The sequence below is a fragment of the Opisthorchis viverrini genome (genome assembly GCF_000715545.1).
Source record: "Opisthorchis viverrini unplaced genomic scaffold scaffold181, whole genome shotgun sequence".
NCBI lineage: Eukaryota > Metazoa > Platyhelminthes > Trematoda > Opisthorchiida > Opisthorchiidae > Opisthorchis > Opisthorchis viverrini.
The window spans coordinates 88,211-110,317 of record NW_008752072.1 but is presented as its reverse complement, the minus strand read 5'-3'; the positions used below and the strand labels follow the sequence as shown (position 1 = coordinate 110,317).

General features: G+C 42.0%; 2 protein-coding genes across 2 annotated transcripts in view; one reads left to right on the top strand and one right to left on the bottom strand.

Moving 5' to 3' along the window:
- The window catches only part of T265_10845 (hypothetical protein), a gene marked incomplete at both ends in the record, with an annotated part of 30,695 nt that extends 16,128 nt beyond the window's left edge, over positions 1-14,567 (bottom strand). The window contains 3 exons of the mRNA XM_009177331.1: positions 3,680-3,835; positions 6,883-7,335; positions 13,998-14,567. Of these exons, the coding sequence (XP_009175595.1) occupies positions 3,680-3,835; positions 6,883-7,335; positions 13,998-14,567 (1,179 nt within the window). The remainder of the gene's footprint in view (positions 1-3,679; positions 3,836-6,882; positions 7,336-13,997) is intronic.
- On the top strand, positions 352-14,691 carry T265_10846 (hypothetical protein; the record flags this gene model as incomplete). Its single annotated transcript, XM_009177330.1, has 2 exons — positions 352-403; positions 14,465-14,691. 2 exons carry the CDS (start codon positions 352-354, stop codon positions 14,689-14,691), a joined length of 279 nt encoding a protein of 92 aa, XP_009175594.1.
- Between the last annotated feature and the right edge of the window lie 7,416 nt (positions 14,692-22,107).

Here is a 22,107-nt window from a genome sequence, read left to right as displayed (position 1 = left end):
TTTCTTCACTTATCTATTCGTTTTCGTGGGAATATTACTCGTAAATTCATCGTTATTTATCATTTGGACGGATAAATATTCTGTGTGCTAGAATGCAATAAATGTACAACCACCCAACAATTTCGCTGGATATCCAATTATTTTTTCAACTTTAGATGTCGCGTCGAAAACGGTAGAATTGCTTCCTTCCAACGGTACAAGTGGAGATAATAACACCAACGGCATACGGGCTCCAAAATGAACGGAACTTGGAGGTCAGCTAAGACTTGTGACGCCGTATCAGACACTACATTTCATACACATTGTCATGGGAGAGGGATATCATCTGAACAGATTCAACGGAACGGATAGATGAACACTACTCTCAATGACAATGTAACATGTAAGACACCGTCATCAGCACGTGTGTAAATTTAATCGAATTTACCTACTTTGGCTTTATAACTATTTAGGGGCTGGAATTCGTGATGGCTCTGTGGAGACCAACCTAATGCGAGCACATTCCAGAGAGCCAAAATAATACCGTGATTGGTTTAAATGTCTCAATAACACCTCCTAACTCTTATTTTCCCTACTAACGTTGGTCGCATGGCTAAAATGATGTGATTCCTGTGAGTTGCCCACTCCCCTAATTGAACGAACGTACTGCTGCCATGTGTTTCTTCTAAACAAACATTTCCAGTTAAGACGTCCGATTGAGAAACATACCCGAAAATCGGGAATAGATCCGCATGACCCTGCTCCCGGTTTCGTCCAATTTCTTATCCTCCCGGCCCTCAAAGTGTGTCGGGACTATCGGTGTAAAATTCGGGAGTTTTCGATATCTTCTATTCGCCCATAGACTATTTAGTCCGAACTCGTCACCAGTGGTAGTATTGTAAGATTACGATTCTTCAACTACACAAATGCTTTTGGTTGCCTCGATGGAGAGTGCTGCTCAGCCCATTTTACCACCAGATACCCTGAGAATGTTGAAACTAACCTCTTACAGCGTGAGAAGTTCACATACTGCAATGATCAAAAGTCCTCTCCAACCCCTAAATACCGTAGTTACTCAGAGTAACACATTGAAGTTTGGATAATATGTAGTTTTTGGCAATCNGATATTTTCTATTCGCCCATAGACTATTTAGTTCGAACTCGTCACCAGTGGTAGTATTGTACGATTACGATTCTTCAACTACACAAATGCTTTTGGTTGCCTCGATGGAGAGTGCTGCTCAGCCCATTTTACCACCAGATACCCTGAGAATGTTGAAACTAACCTCTTACAGCGTGAGAAGTTCACATATTGCAATGATCAAAAGTCCTCTCCAACCCATAAATGCCGTAGTTACTCAGAGTAACACATTGAAGTTTGAATAATATGTAGTTTTTGGTAATCTTTCGCTATCGTTTGGAACCTCCTCTGTTTTCCCTACAAGATCAAGATTTAGAATTTGTTTTGGGATGGACTACTTCATTTTTCATCACTGGTTCTGCGTTTGTCCCGCTCACTCGGTAATTGCAATTCTTTATACTTTGATTTTGCAGTGCGCCGTTTGCTTTAAATTCATATTTATATGCTTGGTTAGTACTGCATTTACTCTGCTAAAATTGGAAGGACTGATAAGATCAGCAGATATCATAAAGCAGAGATCATAAAGATCATAAAGCACACTTTCTCTTGCAGTCAACAATTTCAAGGAAAGCTCTTCGGTAACAGTATGATTGTATCCGTGTACAACTGCCCAACACTGACCACCGGTAGTACCAAAGCGATGTCAGCCCTTTTAGGAAGGGGGTGCTCCTTAAAACTTCACAGAAATTTCCTTACTAAGATGATCCAAAATGTATCCACGAATAAAACAGTCTTCACTGTGTAACCAGAAGAAAACAAAGCCACCATATCCGAGGCTGAGGAATTCTGTACTTCTCAACACCCTGGGACAAGGTATTGTACTTTATTCAGTAGGACACTTGGAACAGAAACTCAGTTCGGCCAATAGTGACTCATCAGCAGTGTGACTAGCTCTCACTTAGACAGTACATTGCGCCACCCGCCCTTCATTCTCAGAAACCACATCATCACGGTCACGATTTGATTGGCTCCCCGAATGACGGCTTCTCAGAAGGTAGTTTTATTCATCATTCTAAGTGGAAGCTAGTCACACCATCGTGTGGTCATGTCCGAACGGCCAATTATTGACCCACTGCTCGGAATGTCACGTTACAAAACTCTCTGAGTCCCATGAGGTGCTCACTGTTTATGATTCTCAACACGGATGAAGCAGCCGCAAATTGTTCTTCAGCATGGATTGTCTTCACTGATATGACGAAATTCCCATTGAAAATGGAGTGGGTGAAACTTCGATCGGTCAGTTGCAGTAATTCACATCAATCCAACTATAATAACCTGCACTTTTGAAGTGTTGACTACTTCGGTGGTTATCGTGGCCCACGCAGACCTTGAGCTTTGTGTAATACTCCTAGGCTGAATTGCAACAAACCTTTTGGTTGGCGCTAGTAAGCTGTGCCAGTGCATTTTCTGTTTCTGGTACACTGTTAAATGAGTTATTGGTCTTCACTACACACCTTTGTCGGGTTGCTGTTGCGCACGTAATCGTTTGTTGTGTACATCTGGCATTTCTTTATCACAAATCTACAATCCAAAAAGATTGACACGGCTGCGACGGACTGGCACTCAAAAACGGTCTTCACCAAGTACTAGTCAAGGTTACTAATAAGTTTATATTCCAGTTCTAGCTGGGCTTTAGGAGCGTGACTACCAGTTGGAACAGGGAACCTACCGTGATAAACTTATTGCTGTTATATTCTGTAACAGAGTGAAAGTAAGTCAATCTTTATTTCCACAAGTCCCTGAAACCAAATCGAAAAGTGGTAAAATTCTAATATATATCTCAATCTACAACAAAAAAAGCAGCTCACCATTATGAATTACACTTTGGTGCACATCAAAAGGGCTCAAAATCCCCAACCGGATTAATAATTTTCAACCGACATTACCGTTACGATCAGTGACAGCAACATCAGACAAGAACACTGGTGCTTTACCGCCGTAAAACCATGTCGCTCCGGATAAAGTTTTTACGAAAAGAAAGAAAATTGGAGGGGGGACTTGGGTCTACCCTACCACGAAAATCCGAGGTGCCTACACCTCCAAAACCTTGTCAGATGATCTGGATAGAAATTGACAGAATGAACACCACTGAAATCGGTTACGGTTAAGTGTTTCCAGCCAAGCACAGAGAGGGCTATAGACCTTATCCCGAAAGGCGAGCACTACCAACGGCACCTAAAAGTTCCGTATAACCCATCATTCTATTGTGCTATGTCGAATTCTGTTTGCCACTCAAAATTCAGCACGGAAAACAAAGCTGATCTTAGCGTGCGTAATACAGCCGAGCTTACAGTGATGGATGAATTCTTTGAGTAATGCATCCAGTGATTCGCCGTAAAGCCGTATTCCGATCACTTCCTTCCGAGTTCGTTAATTTCAGACGACACCAAGCATAGTTCTGAGACATTGATGATCAAAGGTCTAAAGATGTATCGGATACCACCGGTTTATTGCTAAAGGGTGCTGCCGGAACACCTGACTGCTTTTCACCTGATAACTGTGAATGAGTTCACCGTTATTTTGGTGTTTGAGAACGCATAATATTTCCGCTCCACTTACTTTCTTGTACAGTTCGTAATCGACCTCCCATTGGACGCGAATCCATCCGGTGACAGCGTCTAGTTTAAACATACGCATGAACTCTGGTTTCGTGAGTGGGCTGAAGCGGTACTTGATCCGACCATTCACACCTTCGTCATCGTCCAATGCAGTAACCTGAGGCCAACGAAAAATTGAAATAACTGCTCGCAAAAAATCGTAAATCTAAGTAAAAGCGGAGGAATATCCAAACTCAACAAAACTGGCTTTGTTTTTATCCGGTTCTGGCACTCCACTGTTCATTGGATGGTATCAATGAAATCCGTAAATTTTCAAGCTATTGCATAATTTTATTGCCTGCCTGACGCCAAAAGCTTACCGTTGGTTTTTATATGCTGGACAGACGACTACATTTGAAAAAGCCCAACAGGGAACAGGTTAAATTTAGGACTATGATTACCTTACTTATTGGATATTTTCTCAGATGACTGGTAATAATCTGGAGTTTCAGTGGGCAGCTGATGCACTAACACGGCCACCGTGGGAAGACAGTGAAAGGATAACTCAACAGCTAACGGAATTGATCCGTATTCTGCATTCCGAAAAGTGTACACAACACGTTTGCACAAATAGTAATTCCAGGTGTTGGTTATCACCGTATTAAGGTCATCTGGATCCTGTGTGTTAAAACAAATTTAAATTCAGTGCCATTACGCTTTATTCACGAACCACCTAGATTGAGAAAGTTGAAATTCAGGCTGCCGGCTAGCCAGTATGAACCATTATATGCGGCCGTTTAATAAAATGTCCTTTCTAAGTAAGTTGTTATCGTTTTGGAAAATTAGACCTTTCCAAGTCAGCTAAAAGTAGTTAAACATTACAATTTACTCTGCAGTCGCTTACTTGACGTTCAAATTACCATCTGACTTATGCGCTGACGAAAACGACCACCTGATAACTCAATTATGCTAGTGAAGCATTTCACCGGATTTAGAAAACCCTGGCTTATATTGGCCCTGGTTGTATCTTTTTACCACCAGAGGAAGTAAATCCAGTTTATTTCCGTCTAACCTATGGACAAGAAAGGAAGGAAAAGATGTAGCAAACTTTTCATTCTGTTTTACAAACGTCAGGCCTCTGTGACTGTTCAAAACTGGTTGCAGTTTTCATTAGCCTGGATGATGCGTACACACATTTTCATTTGTCCTTCTCTGTTAATCACCGTGACCCTAATTTCCTACCTTATTTTCTCAGATGCACCAGAGTGTTTCTCAACAAACTGGGGAATTACTTTTGACTTACATACCCCATTTTGATCCTTTATTCAATCAAAATCACGTCTCCAGCACAAAGCTAGGCAGAAATAAACGGCACCACATTTGCTAGTTGAATCGCATGACTGACCAGTCTGATCGTCTCAGGATAAACACTCTTCCACGAGGAGATACCTTGTGCCGAGCCACTTGCTAACGCTGAGTAATAATGGAGCATGTATATACGTGAGTGCTCAGTAAACATCACTGTGGGGCCTACAAGACAAAATGACTTGATCATCATTTTGCCCCATTACACAGCACCATGATGACTAGCTCTTTCTGCCTCACCACCAAAATCTCAGTGCAGTCTGATGAAAATGAAGTTTGTGCAGAAATAATGTCGACGAAATTGGGACCATAGATAATTTCCTCGGCTCGTGGCTAGGAAACTGTAAAAAATATGGAATTCTGTATTAGTTTCGCGGCATGAGTGCAAACGGTACTTTGTGGAGTGAGAACTTGGTAAAATTTTGGTCAAAATGGGAAGCACACCGATAACCACAGAACTGATACTGAGGCTTGAACACTTAGGGTGGCGTAAAAAATTGTTAGGTAATAAAGTCCTATTATTTCTCTAAAAATGGGGAAGAGGTAGAATTAGGTTTCGTTTTGTCAGTAAAACCTTAGTTCGAAACTGATGCTCTTCTAGTGTATCGAGCCAACATTGAGGATCCACGCAACCCCATGAATAGATTTAGATTACTGACCCCACGAACGAGTAATGATGAAAACAAACGTGGTAACTCTAACCACGGGGACTTCATAGTGGGATATCGGTTAGACGAAATCTCATTGGTCACATAAAGGTCATAAAACAAATGAGATGGGCTAGAAATTAATTTGTCGTGGCCTGCAACCTTCTTATTTTACGACAATAGCAAGGGAGCAGCTGTGAACAACACGTCGGTGACATTTCATATGTGGCCTTTGGCACAGTGTTTTTGAGCAGAAGATAATTTTCACTCAGAGGTAGGACGTATGTGACATTTTGTAAATTATATCATTCACAAAATTCGTTTTTCGTCTAATTCATTTCCATATGATGATAGACTTATGATAATGAATGTTGCAGTAAGTCTCATTCCCCTGAGGTATTAATTACAGCTCAACTAACTTCCATGAACAACTTTTGACCTTAGAATTTGTCTCAGTCTAGGTTGAACGTCGGAGTTGCGACAATGTAGCCCGACAAGCTTACTTGGACTAACGATCAAAAACCTCGTAGGGACCGCACTGTCGTGGCTCTGCAAACCTAAAGATGATATGGTTCCCAATTCCGGTAATTTAGGTCGGAGGGACCAACCATCGTTTTTCCTGTTGTTTTTTCTGCTTGGCTAAGACGTGAGAGAACAGCGTTTGTTTCTGGCTACTAATTATACGTTGACTTGGTCCTGCTGACTAACAGATTGGCCTTCGTAGCATCAGTATGGTCGTATACCTCTTCTGCAGCCTGGTCAATCACACGGCTAGTGAAAAGGAGTCAATGGCCATTGATGTATTGGTTCAAGAGGAATTGATGTACGCGTCGAATTATCTGTTGCAAACAATCCGTCTAGTTCCACCACCATGAGACCTACCGCTGAACACGTGATAACTCTCTCATCCGGGGATTACTTCGGGGTGAGTGCCGTGAAGAGGCCCATCAGGATTTTTTCTTGCTCATCATACTACTTGTGTTCCTTCAGTAGTGAAAATATTTTTCGGCATCAACTGCAACATGGCCCGACAAGGCGAAATCAACTGGTTGGAATTCCTACCCGAATGATTGTGCTCTAATCGATATGTGCTTTTCTCAATAAGTCATTCTCATTTTAAATGAAGGGAAACCATCCTTATCACCTATGGTAAAATCGTTCTGCCTACTTTATGGAAACACTGACCTCGACCAACTGTGTTACACTAGCTCACCTGTACAACCGACGTGTGTGGCTTTGAATTTTCCATGAGTTCAACCGTATATGTATCCTTTTGAAACCTGGGAGAATTATCATTTGCGTCGGTCACTATAACCTTCAGTGGTGTGGAGGCGTTCCGACTCGGTGAGCCACCGTCGAAGGCAGTTACAGTCAAATCGTAGAAAGGGCACTGTTCCCGATCCAAGAGTTTCTTGACCACCAAGCGTAGTTCATGTCTTGCACCGAGATACTGTGATTCTCCGTGAGTAAACAAATGTTGTTCATCCGTATACAGCCGGCCAATCAACTCACTGTCCGTGGTCCACTTCAAGTCAAATTCGGGGACTTCGGGTTTAAGGGTATATCGAACGATGCCGTTTAGTCCTGCATCAGCATCGTAAGCTGACGGGAGATTTGTCGAATCCCCAATGAGACTGTTTTCTGATAAATGCACAGTGATGCCATGCTAGGGGTTTGAAGAAGGAGTGGAGTGGAAAGTTCGTCATCCAAAATAAAAATACAAACCAAACCACATTTATCCTCAAGAATCGAAGTTTCGAAATATGGCAAGGCGACCAAGCGCAGAATCTCTGAATACATCGATTACATAGTTCCAGCCAGATGATTTTGTTGATTTATCTACCCGAAAAAACCAAACCACTAGACAAATACACCAAAGTCTGAATAGTACATATTTCGTACAGGAGAATAACTAAACAGGATCTATGGGGAAGATCACTCTTCAGAAATGTGAGAAGTAAATCGATACTTGTTCATTATCCATCGTTCTGAAGATGCGTGAGCAGATAAAAATATTTTATGGATGGACACTTATCTCGAACTGGCTCACAAAAGCTACTCTATTGCTAGTGATACAAGGATGCCGTTGAAGTGGATTACAAACCAACAGAAGAACGGTCGGACACGCTGAAGGAGTCGCGCACCAAGAACTGGCCAATTTACCTAGACATATGTTAAGACCAGTGAAAACGAGACCACATACAACTGTATATGGAGGCGTACACAAGTGTGTAGCACTTAGTAGATCACACATGGAAGAAACCTGTCCCACAAACACGCTTCTTGTCCATCCCTTTAGTTGGCGTTTCCAGGTCAAGAATTTGAGGTTAGTGGAAAATTGGCAACATACTAAGCCTGCAACATACGACTTACAGGGCTATTACTTCACACTTCGTCGAAGTATCTCTGTTTACAGCAAATTCTCCAATCAGATTAAATCATTTCCGAATGTTGTCATTTGCACACGAATTTAGTTATGACTGGAGGATTAATTGAATACAGCTGATCCCCTCGTTTACAATGGTCTTCCATCCAATTTGGGTTCATTAAGAACAAAAGGCTGATGGAAACTCTGGGGCCACAAAAAGTGCAGGACGAGTGTTTGGCTGACGAGCGGATTTTGGGCGACCCTGTGAGTAGCGTGTTACATCAGGATTGCATGATGAGTAATCACTCGGCAAGAGGTTAGTTGAAAATCTCGTCCACGCAGAAGCCTTCAGCGGGTTCGAAATGATTTCGGAACTCAGTAGAATAACGTAACGCATAATGCAATTGGTTTTGAGTTTCACACATTTCCACCAAGCTGATTTAAAAAAATAGCGCATTCCAAATCGCATAGGTTCAAACCTGCTACTCTAATTTTGTTTTAAACTGGTTACGTGGCAACAACCGTTGGTGTCACTTCTCGATATTACGACTGACGTCCATAGTTTTTAGCCATCATAATCACTTTGATACCGATAACGAAAAAAATATCAGGCTACTCTCTGTTCCATTGAATCGTTCAAGCCCTTTTGATTACATTTGTTTTATTAATCAGCTAGGCAGTATTTCACCTAATGCTGATACCCTAAAATCGATATGGCATGAAACGTGACACTGCATCTGTTAGTGTTTTGTCTAGTTTACAACGATAACCCGTCCACCATAACACATTCTGAAAGGTCCAAGTCCATTAAGACGAGAAGATTCACTGTGGGTTACTGAAACCGAGTTCACGTTAGTTTGGCGATGAAAGGTGTCTGATTTATAACTGGTTGTCTACTAGGGTCAATGTTAACCATTGCGGAAGGTCATGATGTAATACAAGACTCATTCATTCGAGCATATAACCCCGTAATTGAAGTCAATCCGTGCCAGGAAGCCAAAGGGTACTGTACAGATTTTTCACACCCATTTGAAATAACCAGTAGTGTGCATCTTACCACCTTTCACCCAGAAGATTCAAACTCGAGCCCTTCAGATAGCGGCCACGAGCGGACGATAGGTGGGATATAGCAGCAATGATGCTTAAACTATGGAGCTCACGTCACGTGGTCATATGTTGGAAGTTCCATTCAACTGAAGTATTCTAAATGTTTTCTACATATAGAAAAATATCCACTCTTCATTTGCGTTACGTCATCATACGCTTGCTAATGATGTCAGTCCTATTAAACCACAGTTCCGTCTCCAATGACGCATCCATTTGGATGAAAAGTATCCTCAACCAGCCCGTCTTGAATGCAGAAAATATCCAGTGGCATATTTGTGCTTTGTGATAACGAACACTGTACGGTATCTGAAAAGAACGCTCGCTGGTTGTTATGGGAAACCTGGCGAAACTTCATCAAACCTAATTAAATCATCATACACACGAGTAGGAGATGCAGAATAACCAGAGCATAGGTATCAGGCTGAATCTCATGGTTACCAACATGGACAAGTCGAAATAATACTAACAAAGCAAACATACAATCATGACAGTTTTCCGGAATGACAGCACGACAGAATTTGGGGAGAGGTGTCCTCGGTAATGGTGAATGATTTTTCTGGATAGATTTTGGTGCTTGTTTTGCGAATACTGTGTGTGGAGAATACTGTGTGTGAATAGATGTTTAATTCCAGAAAATTTTCAGCTAGAGTAGGGACACGGGTGAAACGAAGAAATGCACTGGACAAGAGTTTTCCAAATTATGCACTCACTCATTTACACAATAGATATAAGAAAACAAATACGAAAGGAATAATAAAGAACGTTTGCTGCCGCTTTGTAGGATGCCGATAGGCATTCGTAACAAAAATCCGTTGCGTCTATCTAATTCCACTGTTCTTCACACAGGTTTCTGCCTTCAAAATTTGGGGATCAAACAGAACGGTCAAGACTGATAATAATATGATAATACTGATGATACAAGACTGATTTGCTCTCGTCTATATCCAACCTTGCCGATATTTTCAAAACAATATAGCATCACAGACCAAAAGCTTGAATCAAAACCGCCCTAATACTTTGTGCCATCTTCCCCAAAAGTCTCCAGATTTGCCAATCACAGGCTGTGCACGCCCTGTCTGAGACAGTTTCAAATCATTCAGTAAAACGTTATAACAGCTATCAACCTATAATTTGACTCAGTTTGTAAGTCCTATCGCTTTTCTGCGAAGAACTTTGCAAAAAGGAGGGTCGACTGGTTTCAATATGTCATTGCCCACCTGCCTGTTTGGCTATCAGCGTGTTTGTGTGCGATTTACTCATCTCAGTTTCGATTTCGTAAGATCCCATTGAACTGGGTCTGGATCACCCGAACAAAAGACAGAAAAAGGACTAGTCAGACTGAGAGGAGCTCCAAGCCAACGGCAGTCGAGATAAAACTTGAGACAATATCGATTTCATATACAGAGGTCTGTCAAGGTGTTTTGAACAGAAAATTCGTTAACGTAGGACGAAATACATAAGTACAGATCTCGGAAAATTGACATATTCAGAAATGGCCCTTTCGTCTGCGTTACCGCTGTTCCACTTGTGTTTAAGCTTCTTCCTCCTTCAACCACCACAATGCAGAGTGGATCCAACTAAAGCTTGTGGCCAAAATGTTTTTCCAAAATTTCCTTCTCTCAGCTGAAGCTCCAGACATGTCTTGGGAGGATTCAAGACTCTACTAGCGAAACATTTGGAATCAGCCCGAAATTCTGACACCAGTTATGCTGGATGCGTCGATCATGTGCTGAAATTTGGACTCGTGGTTCTCCAAATTTGCTCTCTCTTTGGGACATCTGGGCTCGTTTATTGTTCTCCGCACAGCAAGATGGTTACAGCTCGCTTCACATCCTTAAATTACTTAACCTTTTCCGTGGTAACCAATGTGTTTTTCCCACCCTACACCCATTTGCGATGTCTCTGTAGGGAGTTGGTCCCATTTATTTCGCCGTTAAAATATGACGTGCCATTTCCAACGAGTGTGTATAAGAAGATCCTTCTGTGATTCGAATCAACTCTAGATTGTTCGACCTCCGGAAGAAAGCTCAGGCTCTGAGTACAGCTCTGATGAGATGATCGATGTAGAATCTAACCACCGACGAACGTTGCACTTCTCATAGGTAGACAACAGACTAAGAATCTGTTTTTCTTGCCACGCGAATGCCTTCATCCGAATTTACGTAACAGTGGGAGCGTACATTCCTGCTGTCCAGAATTGATACATTTACATTTTATTTGAATTTTACCTGCCTGGCTCTCCATTCTGATAAGGAAGCACAGAGTTTGCACCAGTTCTAAAATTACTGGAACCATCACACTGGATCCGGAGAGCACGTCGCACTTTGGAAACTTCTTGTATGTCTTTCATCAATAACAATGAAAAAGATGTTAGATTTTTCACGGGATACTTGATGAAACCTAAGTAATTGTGGTCCACATACGGTTAAGTGAGATTTACTCTTGGTTTTTAGAATTCTCTCTCTCTGAGGTGGAACACCGTAATTAATGAAGCGAAACAGAAGGACGCCCACCTGAAGGACAGTTTGTGCCCTTTTTCAGCTGAATGAAAATAGGGCCATAAAAGCATTTTATACCCCACTGAAAACATTCACCAGGTGTGAGCATTATTTGTGATGCTCTCGAAAAAATGCTTTCATTCATAAAGATAGTTCTTGACATTTGTGGAAGAGTAGGTCCTGTTTATAAGTACCCTTCTGGGAAATCTTTGTTCTAGTTCCTGATATTCTGACTTGTAACTTTGCGAAGATACGCAACGACATATTAACACTTCTTCCGTGTTGCTGGTGTTATAAAAGCATATGAGATCAGTTAGCGGTGATATGTATATTCGAAGCAGTGGCTACGTGGGCATCCGAAAATACCTGAGTTATTTCGGAAGGCAAAACGAGCAAATATAAATAGGATACTTTAACAGCAAAGCACAAAGGTCACTGAAATCATTCACCCTTTTCAGTCATCTCAATTTATTATTTTAAAAAAAACCATAAACTATTTCCTTTTGCTCAAGGGGCTCTCGAGAAACCTTTGAAAATGCCTTACGCTTAAAGGTGAATCCTGGGTTTTCGTGAACGTACACCAATTATAATTTTAAACATGCTATTCAACCAGTTTGAGAGTAGTTCGACCTAGATTTATCGGTATTTCTGTTCGATTTCAACTGTGTTTGGGGTACGGAAGACTCCACCTCAGTTCAGGGTTAAATTGGTCGGTATGCCAAGACTTCCTTGTACCCTGTTGGCCTATGGAGTTATCCTTATTGTTGTCTTGTTTGGCTGAAAGATGCAGAGGCGGGCTCAGTGATTGACCGACAAGAGCGTTTTGCCTACGATGCCGGGATCAAATGTGGAGATTGCAGTCGTTCTGTCCGAATATATTTTTGCATGCAGGTTATTGCTAGACGTTTAGCACACGAACTGACAAGCCGAGAATTGTGACGAGCATCAGGCTCCGGAGGACCGAGGCATATGCTGGCACAACAACAACAACTGTGAAAGCTCTGATTAGAAGGCAGTTTTTTGAACGGCTTCAAAAGTGTCTGGGGGCGTTTGAGCGAAAGGAATCCAAACTCAACGATCCAGAGGTTATGTGTGGAGGGATTTTCTCGATTCGGACCTGTTTTCAAAACACCACTGCATTTTTCTTCATCCACGAAAAACAGCAGCTGACTGCATTCTGTGAGAAAGCACGTACTGCAGGCGCAAACTGAGATCTCGTCACTGTAAACAGTTATTTCACCAACATGGCTCGGAACCTACGCCAGAACAAAACGATTTTTATGAGATCGGTTACCAAAAATCACAAGAGACGGAAAATAAACTTGTGGAAACCTAATTGGTGCAAATTAGGAGGACAACTTTTTATAAAACGCCACCAGTAAGACGTAATTGTCATCTCATCCAAAGTACAACAAACACGCCATTTCGCACCACAATCTGTGTAGATATTGCACTGAAGTTTCGCAGTATTCTTGCCATACTCAGTATATCAACAGCTGTTCGTCTTATAACTTTTTCTGAACAGCTGACTATTTTCAAGAATCGTGGCAAAGATTAACGCTTCTGGGTTCCTTTGAAGCTATCCAGGAATTTCCACCTAGGCTGATACAAAAAGTCCCTAAAACATGTCTGTGACTTCGCCTTGTTTTTTGTTCCCTTGTTATAAAAGTTCCCAGACTGACTATATGAAGAAAAGTTGGACTTTGAAGGTTGTGCTTCCCGATATTTTGTAGTGCGGATTAGTTTTGGCTAACTATCTAGGTTAATGGTTCGTCTTCCCGGCGTTTTAAATGGCGCGCCGGAAGATCTTTTCTATATTCCATTCACTGTGCTACAGCCCAGGTTTTGATACGAATTTTGAAGATCTTTATAGGAGCATACAAATATATTTTCCGCGCACTTTAAAAGCTTTCAGAGACAGTTAAGGTTATATAGTTATCTTGTTGCGCACAGGAGGTAGTTTCAACCTGGACAAATGGACCACTTAGGGATGGTCAACATCCTTTTTTGCTGATGATGGTTTCTGTGAATGTCCGCATCTGGTACTAAGCTTTTGCTTGAAAGGCTAGGGTCAAGTCTTTAATACTGGAAATCATCCACAACCAGTTGAAGTTTGCCCAGCAGTTTTGAAGAAGTATGGCATTACTTAGCTGGGTTCCTATCAGGTGACTGGCATCCCTTAGAGGAACAACTTGAGGAAGTTAAAGTCAGACTCAGGGTCTGAACCGAAAGGAGGTGGTGAGCAGCTTTCTGATAATGCAGTAAAGTCAAAATTACAACATGCCTGTATGCACGAGTTTAAAACGGATAACTCAAAAACCCAGGTTGTTCTGTGGGAGAACACGAATCAGTTACCTGTCCGTTTTGTTCTTCACTTCCACCCTTCAAATCCGCAGCATGTGGCCAGACTGGAGCGTTGTCGTTGACATCGACTATGTGCACATGTACCAAGATAATATTTGAGTACTGATCGTCTGAGCGTATATTCAAATCTAATCGACACTCTGGTAGGAACTGTCCAGTAACATCCTCCCCCGCTACGTTTGCTGGAGGGTCAGACGAGTCCAATTCTATCGAAAGACTATCTTCTGCACTTCGAGGACAGCAACTATGGAAAACTGGACACAGTTGGTCTCGATCAATTCTCCGAGCAATACGAAGCCTGCCAGATGTAGGATCTAGTTGAAAGTAAGTAGATTGTGGCTCACTGTTGAATATTTGGAAATTGTCAATGTGTTTTGCACTCCTATTAGGAAAGCCCTTTGCATTTTCTGACCAACCATTGATCAGAAATCGCAAGTTGGCCACTTCTTGTCCTTCAGGCTCTTCCTCGGATATTTGGACACGTAATTTCCGCAACCCAGGAATCGAGGATCGTCGGGGAGAGTCCAAAATTAGTGGCTTGTTTGTCTGGGGTGTCAGCATGGTGCAACGAGCTATGATGGACGCGAACGAGACGATAACTACAGACTGGATGGCATTCATCACACCAGCTGACGACAGTGTGATTAGGCTACCTTGTGAATCACTTTCTTTTTACGCGTTCTGAAAAAAAGAGGACGAGTTGACTATACTGGTTGAAGTGTTGTGGTGATATCATAGAATACCGAAATTCCACCAGCCCACTTAGAAGCTTGGGCCAACACAATTAGTCACCCAAAAAGAAACGTGCGACAGGAACAGCGCACAAAAATTAACATTATTCTGCAATTTGTAGAAAAGGATAATGAAATAACACAATCCCCAGTAAGAACAAAACCATCGCGGTATGGTAATGATCACGTGGATAAATGTCTTTCACCCCGAATTCCGTGACAATTCTGTTCTAGTTCGCTTACAATTTCTCGCCATGTTATCTCCGAGAAATAAAAACTAGCCGATATCGGGGACGGAAGTTTCTGCAGCCCATGTTACCTACCATTTTTACCTGCAGTTGCAGCGACACTTACACTGATAGAACAAACGGCTTTCTTTCCGATGGCAGGTCTCAATACACACTGAAATTTCTGGCATGCAAGATGGCACGATATGCACCTGGCTGATAACATACGACCCGAGACCCAATACCGTCGTCTGCAAGACTCGTGCTGAACCACACAGGTAAGTTCGTTAACACCAACCACATGGTCATTTTATCCCTGTCTTACGCAACCTAAGACTTTGGATGTCAGAAAGTGATGACCAGAATGATTAAGCCCTTGCTATGTGCGCAAAGAGTATTGGCCTACCCTGGCAGCAACCTCGGACTACCACTCATCAATTTGGATGTCTTCAGGTGCTATCTTAAAGCTTTAAAAATGAATCCCTATGCTATGCGTTGACTACCATTTGTGATTGATGCCTCCTCACGGTTTGGACTAAGCGAATTAAAAGGCCCAATGCGTTTGACTTTGAAAACATCAGCTTACACTTTCAGGACTGTGCTATATTCAGGTAGTACACCAGTTCAATCAGGGTCAGGGTCTACCCCTCAGTCTCTATAAGCAAACGAGAATCCAAACATTTTCAGCAAGATTTTTGTCCCATTTTCCGAGCCGAAGAAAAGAAATATATGCCATCCCAATTATTTCGACTTATTCGCAAGCAACAGATTGTTTTACCTGGGTTTTGAAACATGATTGTCTTGATTACCCCAATACTATTAACAGATGGCTGAATTCTCTTCGACAGCCTGCAATCAACTCGCATTTGTTGTTCCTGCGCACTGCTTCAATGTCAAGTACTCTGGTTTTACTTGTTTTCAATCTCCTTTCAATCAAAAAGAGGTGATTTAACTGCATAAGAAGAATACCAATGAATTATTCCGTTTAATGCTGACAAAGTCGTCTGGATGGCAGCCATAAACCATAATCGACGCTTCCCACCTCCTGCTGCAGTCTCTTTTAAACTTATGTACGTAACGTCTCCCTTCTCAATAAACCTGAATTATCAGCCTTGATTTGTACCCATTCCTGGCCCGAAATTGTTTGGACAGTTTTTTTGCAAAGGAGTGTCCGTAAATTGAAGAACGCTGCTGTCCTTAACAGTTAGCCTCAAGTTTCGCAACAGTCTGTGACTTGTACAAGGAGTGGTGACAGCTCACATCTCAGTCTTCTTTGAAGATAATAGAATAAATTCGAGCTGAGAAGTGAGGAAAAGAGACGCATGCCATTTGTGTAACCAGTAGTTTCACGAATGTTTGCGGTATACCTACACCGTGCCGAGAAAGACAAGATTTGGCAAATTTTATCCCAAACCAGCGGAAATTTTTTTTACATAAATACCCGCCTTGTAGAGTATTTTCTGCCAACTTGCACTCCGTCGGTCAAATAATGTGATAACATTACTGAGCGTTTGGAAAGGTTGATGGACTCCTCAATTGAGATTTTGTCCTGTAAGTGAAGCCAGTATGTGTCTCTATTTAGAACCATCAACGGTGCGCTTCTCACAAAACTCAAATGAGTCCTGAATTCGCAAGTTCCCGGCTAAGAGTTGGAACCTTTATCCTCCCGGCCACAAGAGGATGATTAGCAGGTTCACCCTGCGAGTTTCGAGCTCCTCTACAGGACGTTCACTTGTTGCGCATGGCTGATAGTTTACAATAAGAATAAAATGGCCGTATAGTGCTACAGGCTTCTCGACATAGCTAGGCTAGCTAGGGACCAAGAATTCGAATGAATAATCTCACATAAATTCAGTCTTACATTCATCCAAATCGGACACGAGAAACACTCCATCTGGTAGCTGCCAACCAATTTTCAGATGTTCACTAATGAGATCTCTTTTATCGCGTAAATAAGTGAGAGCAACACTGGCATTTGCGTTAGTTACATCGTTTTACTGAGAACTAAGCAAGCCAGACGCTATCCGTTTAGTTCCTGTTTATAGATGTTAAATTTAAGAAGATCGGGTTTTTGGATTTATCATCATTCCAAATTCCAAGACCCGGTTATCGTAACGCGTCTGTGAGAAGTTGGATGCCTAAGCAGGAGGAGCATATGAAATAATAGTTTATTCGGCCTACTAAATTACTTGTGGATCTACTCTCTGTGCTTTGGGTTGAGCTGTGAGCGGACATTCTTACCTTAAAATGATACCGCATTCTGAAGAAGACAGTTACAATAGGACAGAAAGGGATTAGTGCATGAATTTCGGTGAAGGGATGTGCTATAAGGAATTTATACACTCAGTCGGAATTGTTATGCTGCAAAGTTTTAGTGTCATCCAGTAGGCGTGAAGGTTCTCGATTTGCTGGCTCTGCAGCTTTGTGATGAAAGTCCTGAACGCACTAGAAGACAACATAAGTGAATACTACCTGCATTTTTCGTACTTTTAATCAGTCACAGGTCATGGCTTAATGCGCCGTTGGCGGGAACATTGGGGCTTAAGCAGTCAACAGCACACACGGTCTCCGTTCTGTTAATGATCCTTGTGAACAAGAAATCCCGATGTTGTCGGATCGACTGTAAATCAGCTTCAAAATTTGGCAGACAACCCGCGTACCAGCAGTTGATGTATTGACTAAACGCCAAATGTTTTCTAGAAAGATGGCAAATAACAATATGCTTTACAAAAATTAATTGTTCGATCAATTAGTTTGCTTAGTAGCAGGGTCCAGCGAACAATTTCCTTGTATAGTTTAGGATGATATTTGCTTCTCGCCCCTGGTCTTGAATTTCCTCTTGGTTTGAATCTGTGTAAAGCACAGTCGGACGCCTCTGTATTCTGAACTAATTGGATTTACTGGAACTATCGTAACTGATTAAAATTTGTCTCAGGCGCTGTATCACTCGCGTTTGCCACAGAACCCGCATTGTTCTTGGTTCCCGGTTTTGAGTTACAAAACCGGCCCCACCGAACACAACCGGTTGCGCACAGCAAAATTAATCATTCGGGACTGAACCTGGTAAGATTTCCGTCCATTTAATTTTTTCTTTTATTCTGTGAAATATAAACGTTTTTCACACTGCAAATGAATCTGGGTCGGCTAGAACTCTATTCGTAAATTTCGAATACCCCCATCTTAGTTTCGTATGTTGCGTAAATCTGCAGACACATCTGTTTCAAATCAGAATGATAGAATGCAGGTGCAACAAACTGCTACCCAACCTATAGACTGCACGCTTGAAGGCAAACAGGGGAAGGTTTTGTGCTGACAGTATGAGGGTACCAACCGTTTTGGTAGCTTTGCCAGCTAGGCGGCGAGCCTATGTCGATGCAACCAGAAACGATGGATGTAAGTATACATATGTCTCACCCGATGATTTGACCTTGCACAGACGAACTTTAGACGCCCTTCCTTCAGTAGTAAGCCATTCATCAACAGTACACAGAGTATGAACCAAGTGGCTTAGAAATACGGCACCGCTAGCCTTCCAACTGTGAACTGACCTATAACAACATATGATAATTTAACAATTCGCTGGAATTTCGTCTTGCAAGTGAAGTTAATTTTGAGGAACCTCATAAAAGATTGTAAGTTACACTAGGTTTGACGACCCCGAATGTTTAAAAGACGATTCGAAAGTCTACGGTACTATTTACAGTTGTTCAAGTTCCTGGAGTCAGTCAATGACCTGCACAGTGCAGTGTCAAGGTCCGCGCACCAGACAAGGGCGAGCGGAATGCTTGCTTGATAGCGAGGCCAGGCTGGTGATTACGATTGGCGGTGCGAACACACGGAAGTTACGGCGGTGAAAGAACAGGCCTAGGAGGCGGGCACAGAGCGCACAGTAAGTAGATCAGTGACACACGTGCTGGTATACCGGTGTCGGTCAGGGTGGCCTTTGCGGCAACGCGAACAGCAGCTACACAGGGACAAGCACGTGGAGATTAAAAGAGCACAGGCGAAGTAGGCAAATGAATGGGTGAATCAACGTGATGTCTAGTTGGACTCAATATTTAATCAACGACCGAAAGCCAAGAAGCACTGGGAATCATCAGCAGCCCGTAGCTAACCAATCTCTGGAGGGATTCTCTCTCGCATTTCCTGGCTTGTAACAGAAGACTAAAGATTCTGTCCACGAGCGGCTACGATGGAACATGGTGCCACTCCGTTTACATAAGTTGAAAAAACCTAACAATTGTTTCTACCTTATCATAAACTGATAATTACAAACCGTACGGATGAGAGGTGCACATAAACAAAAATGCTCAAGTATAAGGTGCAAGCTGACAGCTAGTTTCAGTCGAGCGGTGACTATGCCATGATGACTACCAAACGCATAAAGCTCATCCATCAAGTATTTGGTTTTAAGTCGGTGTATAAGAAATACACAGCGAACGATAGAGCAACCTCTGACCAAGTGCTTAATAGCCTACAAGACAACTAGCTTTGGACAAAGGAACTGGACCACCCCAGTTGATGCCCTCCGAAAAGGCGGTCATTCTCGTGGTACGTTTCAAGTATGTGTCGATGTTGCTTACTGAGCTTTAGCTCACCTAATTTTTTGATATTCCATTGAAACAGTATAGAATCGCACGACAACAGTACTTGAATGGTGAGCTTACGTCCGCTACTTGAGTAGGACAGCCAAAGAAATACGCCCATTTGTACGCTTATTTGCTTCAAACGGAGGGACCCGACTGAATCCCGGCTGAATCTGTCCTCCATGCTATCGTCCATATTAGTGTATTACATAAAGACCGCCTGATTTTCCATTTCGTGCTATATTCGATATATTGCAGCATATTTTTTCAAAGGAAGCCGTTCATAAAGTCATCAGAGAATTTTCGGCAAACTTGTGAGTACTTATCACCTCTGATAGTATTTCTTGTAGACGTAAACCTACATCCATCCAGTTTATACGCAAACACGACCTGCACTGGTTAGTTAGCGACAATCTGAGAACATCAATTACGTAAGTATGTGCCGTTTTTTAATCAAACTGCCTGGGAGTAACTTGATTAAGCATATTAGCTAATTAATTAAGTTACTTAATTATTGTTTAATTTATCGTTGATCAGGTATTCGACCTAGTTAATTAATCAATTAAATAAATAAATAGAAACAATTATTTTGCTAAGTATACATGCGTTTTGCGCTGAGCCCTATGTGCACTTATCTGAACATAACGTGCCAGGTGTTAACCTGAGGATACTGGTGAGGGAAGTGCTAAAGCCGTCAGCAGTCCCAACCAGTGGCTGATTGCCGTCAGTTCCAATGAGTACAACTAAACAACCGGACTCAACTGTACATTCAAAAGGTCATCTGGTTGCTCGTATCAGTTGGAGGAAGCATCCTAGTACAACGAAAAGACAGAAAAAATTTGTCCAGCTTCGCACGCTTGTCCTGACGGCTCCGTCCTAATAAAGCAGAAAAGGAACTTATTCAGATGACAGAATAAAGGAGTGATGAAGGTGTGTTTACAGAATGCTCCTAGGATCAATAAAATTTCTGTCGTACGGTGAAGTAAGAAACCTGTCTGAGGAGAAAACGTAGCCATAACAAGTTTTCACTCAAAAAACTTCCATCGCTCAGTATGGTACGGGGGAATCAAAGAACTAATTTGATAAATCGTAGATTTCTGCTTTTCTATGCTGAAAGGGAATCAGTCTACTTCTACCCCAAACCGTTTCTATCACGAAATGAGCCAGCGTCCTCCATGTACTGTACTGCATACCTTTGGAATGATCAAGGAGGCTACACTTCGGATTGTTATCGATTGCGGAAGCATTTGAACTCCGTATACGCGCCCATGACTACTGTATTCACGGAAACCTAAACGATCTTATGTATTTGACCTGCGAGGTGTTACGGTCCCAGGACTTAATCTGACTGCAATTTGATCATTTTTGCTGAGTAACCCATTGACCCGTGTACTCGTGGGTGTAATGCACGTTATTTCAGACTGGTTTCACATAACTCTGTGGTTTGTTTGTAGGGGCGACCAATCTCGGACAGAAATATCTGTTCGCTACCCTAGCTATTGCCGTGATTACCACGTGGATCTCCAGTAGCTTTTGAACAACTTCCCAGGAACTTCACTTAATCTGCATACAAGATAAAAATCCCACAAGTTGTTGGTTTCCAAACTCGATAGAACAGTCAAAAATGGATCAGGTGATGTGAACTGTGTGAATCAGGACTGTAAAGGTAAATCCTGTCAAGGTATATTGTGTTGTTAACTAGTAAACTGTGCCCGAATTTTTGCGGATCTTTCACTAACTGAAAGGTTTCCTATTGGAATCCCTCTTGAGGTTCGTGGGACTCATGCTGTTCTTGATTTCTAACGAGAAATGGACAGCTTTATCGTATTTCTTCATCGATCGATTTAGCTTGCAAGATGGGATTTCATTCAGCATTTTCCATCCTCCCAGTGAAGATCAACTCACCATGTATGGGGAGTCACTATACTGTATGGACTGTGTGACAAACCAAAATACTCTTTGCCGACTACCAAACCTCGTCCCAGAAACGTTCTTGCGTTCACTGTCCCAGGTTGCGAAACTGCAAAGACCGAATGAATTTCTGTCTTGGTCGTATGACTTAAAGGGCTGGCTACCGTTGGTCAGAAACCACAGTAATATACGTCTGACATTTTCTTTCGAAGCATTTAGTTACTGGCACCAAAACATTTGTATTTTCTCCGCAAACTAGACCACTGACCTTCAACAATCGATATACCAGGGTGATATTATAGAACTATTTCCTAAACTATCCAATTGCCGGGAAATTTTTAAATAAAGCTTCAAAGTATCGGCAAACCTCGGAACTCATCTACATTATTCTACAAACAATCGAAGGTGGGAAGTGTCTCTTAAAAGATAGACAACATGAAAAAACAGTATGAGCAGTGATTCGCTCATTGCTTCTCGTAGTCTTCACTGACGATGAACTCAATAAATGGTGCTGTTTTATTCGACCAAACTTGTTCACATTTGAAACTTGCAATGAACAGTACCATGAAGGAAAATTCCACCAAACATATCGTCTGCTGTTCCTGCTTTAAAAGCGCGACAGGTTTTGTAGCCTGTCAATTGCCAC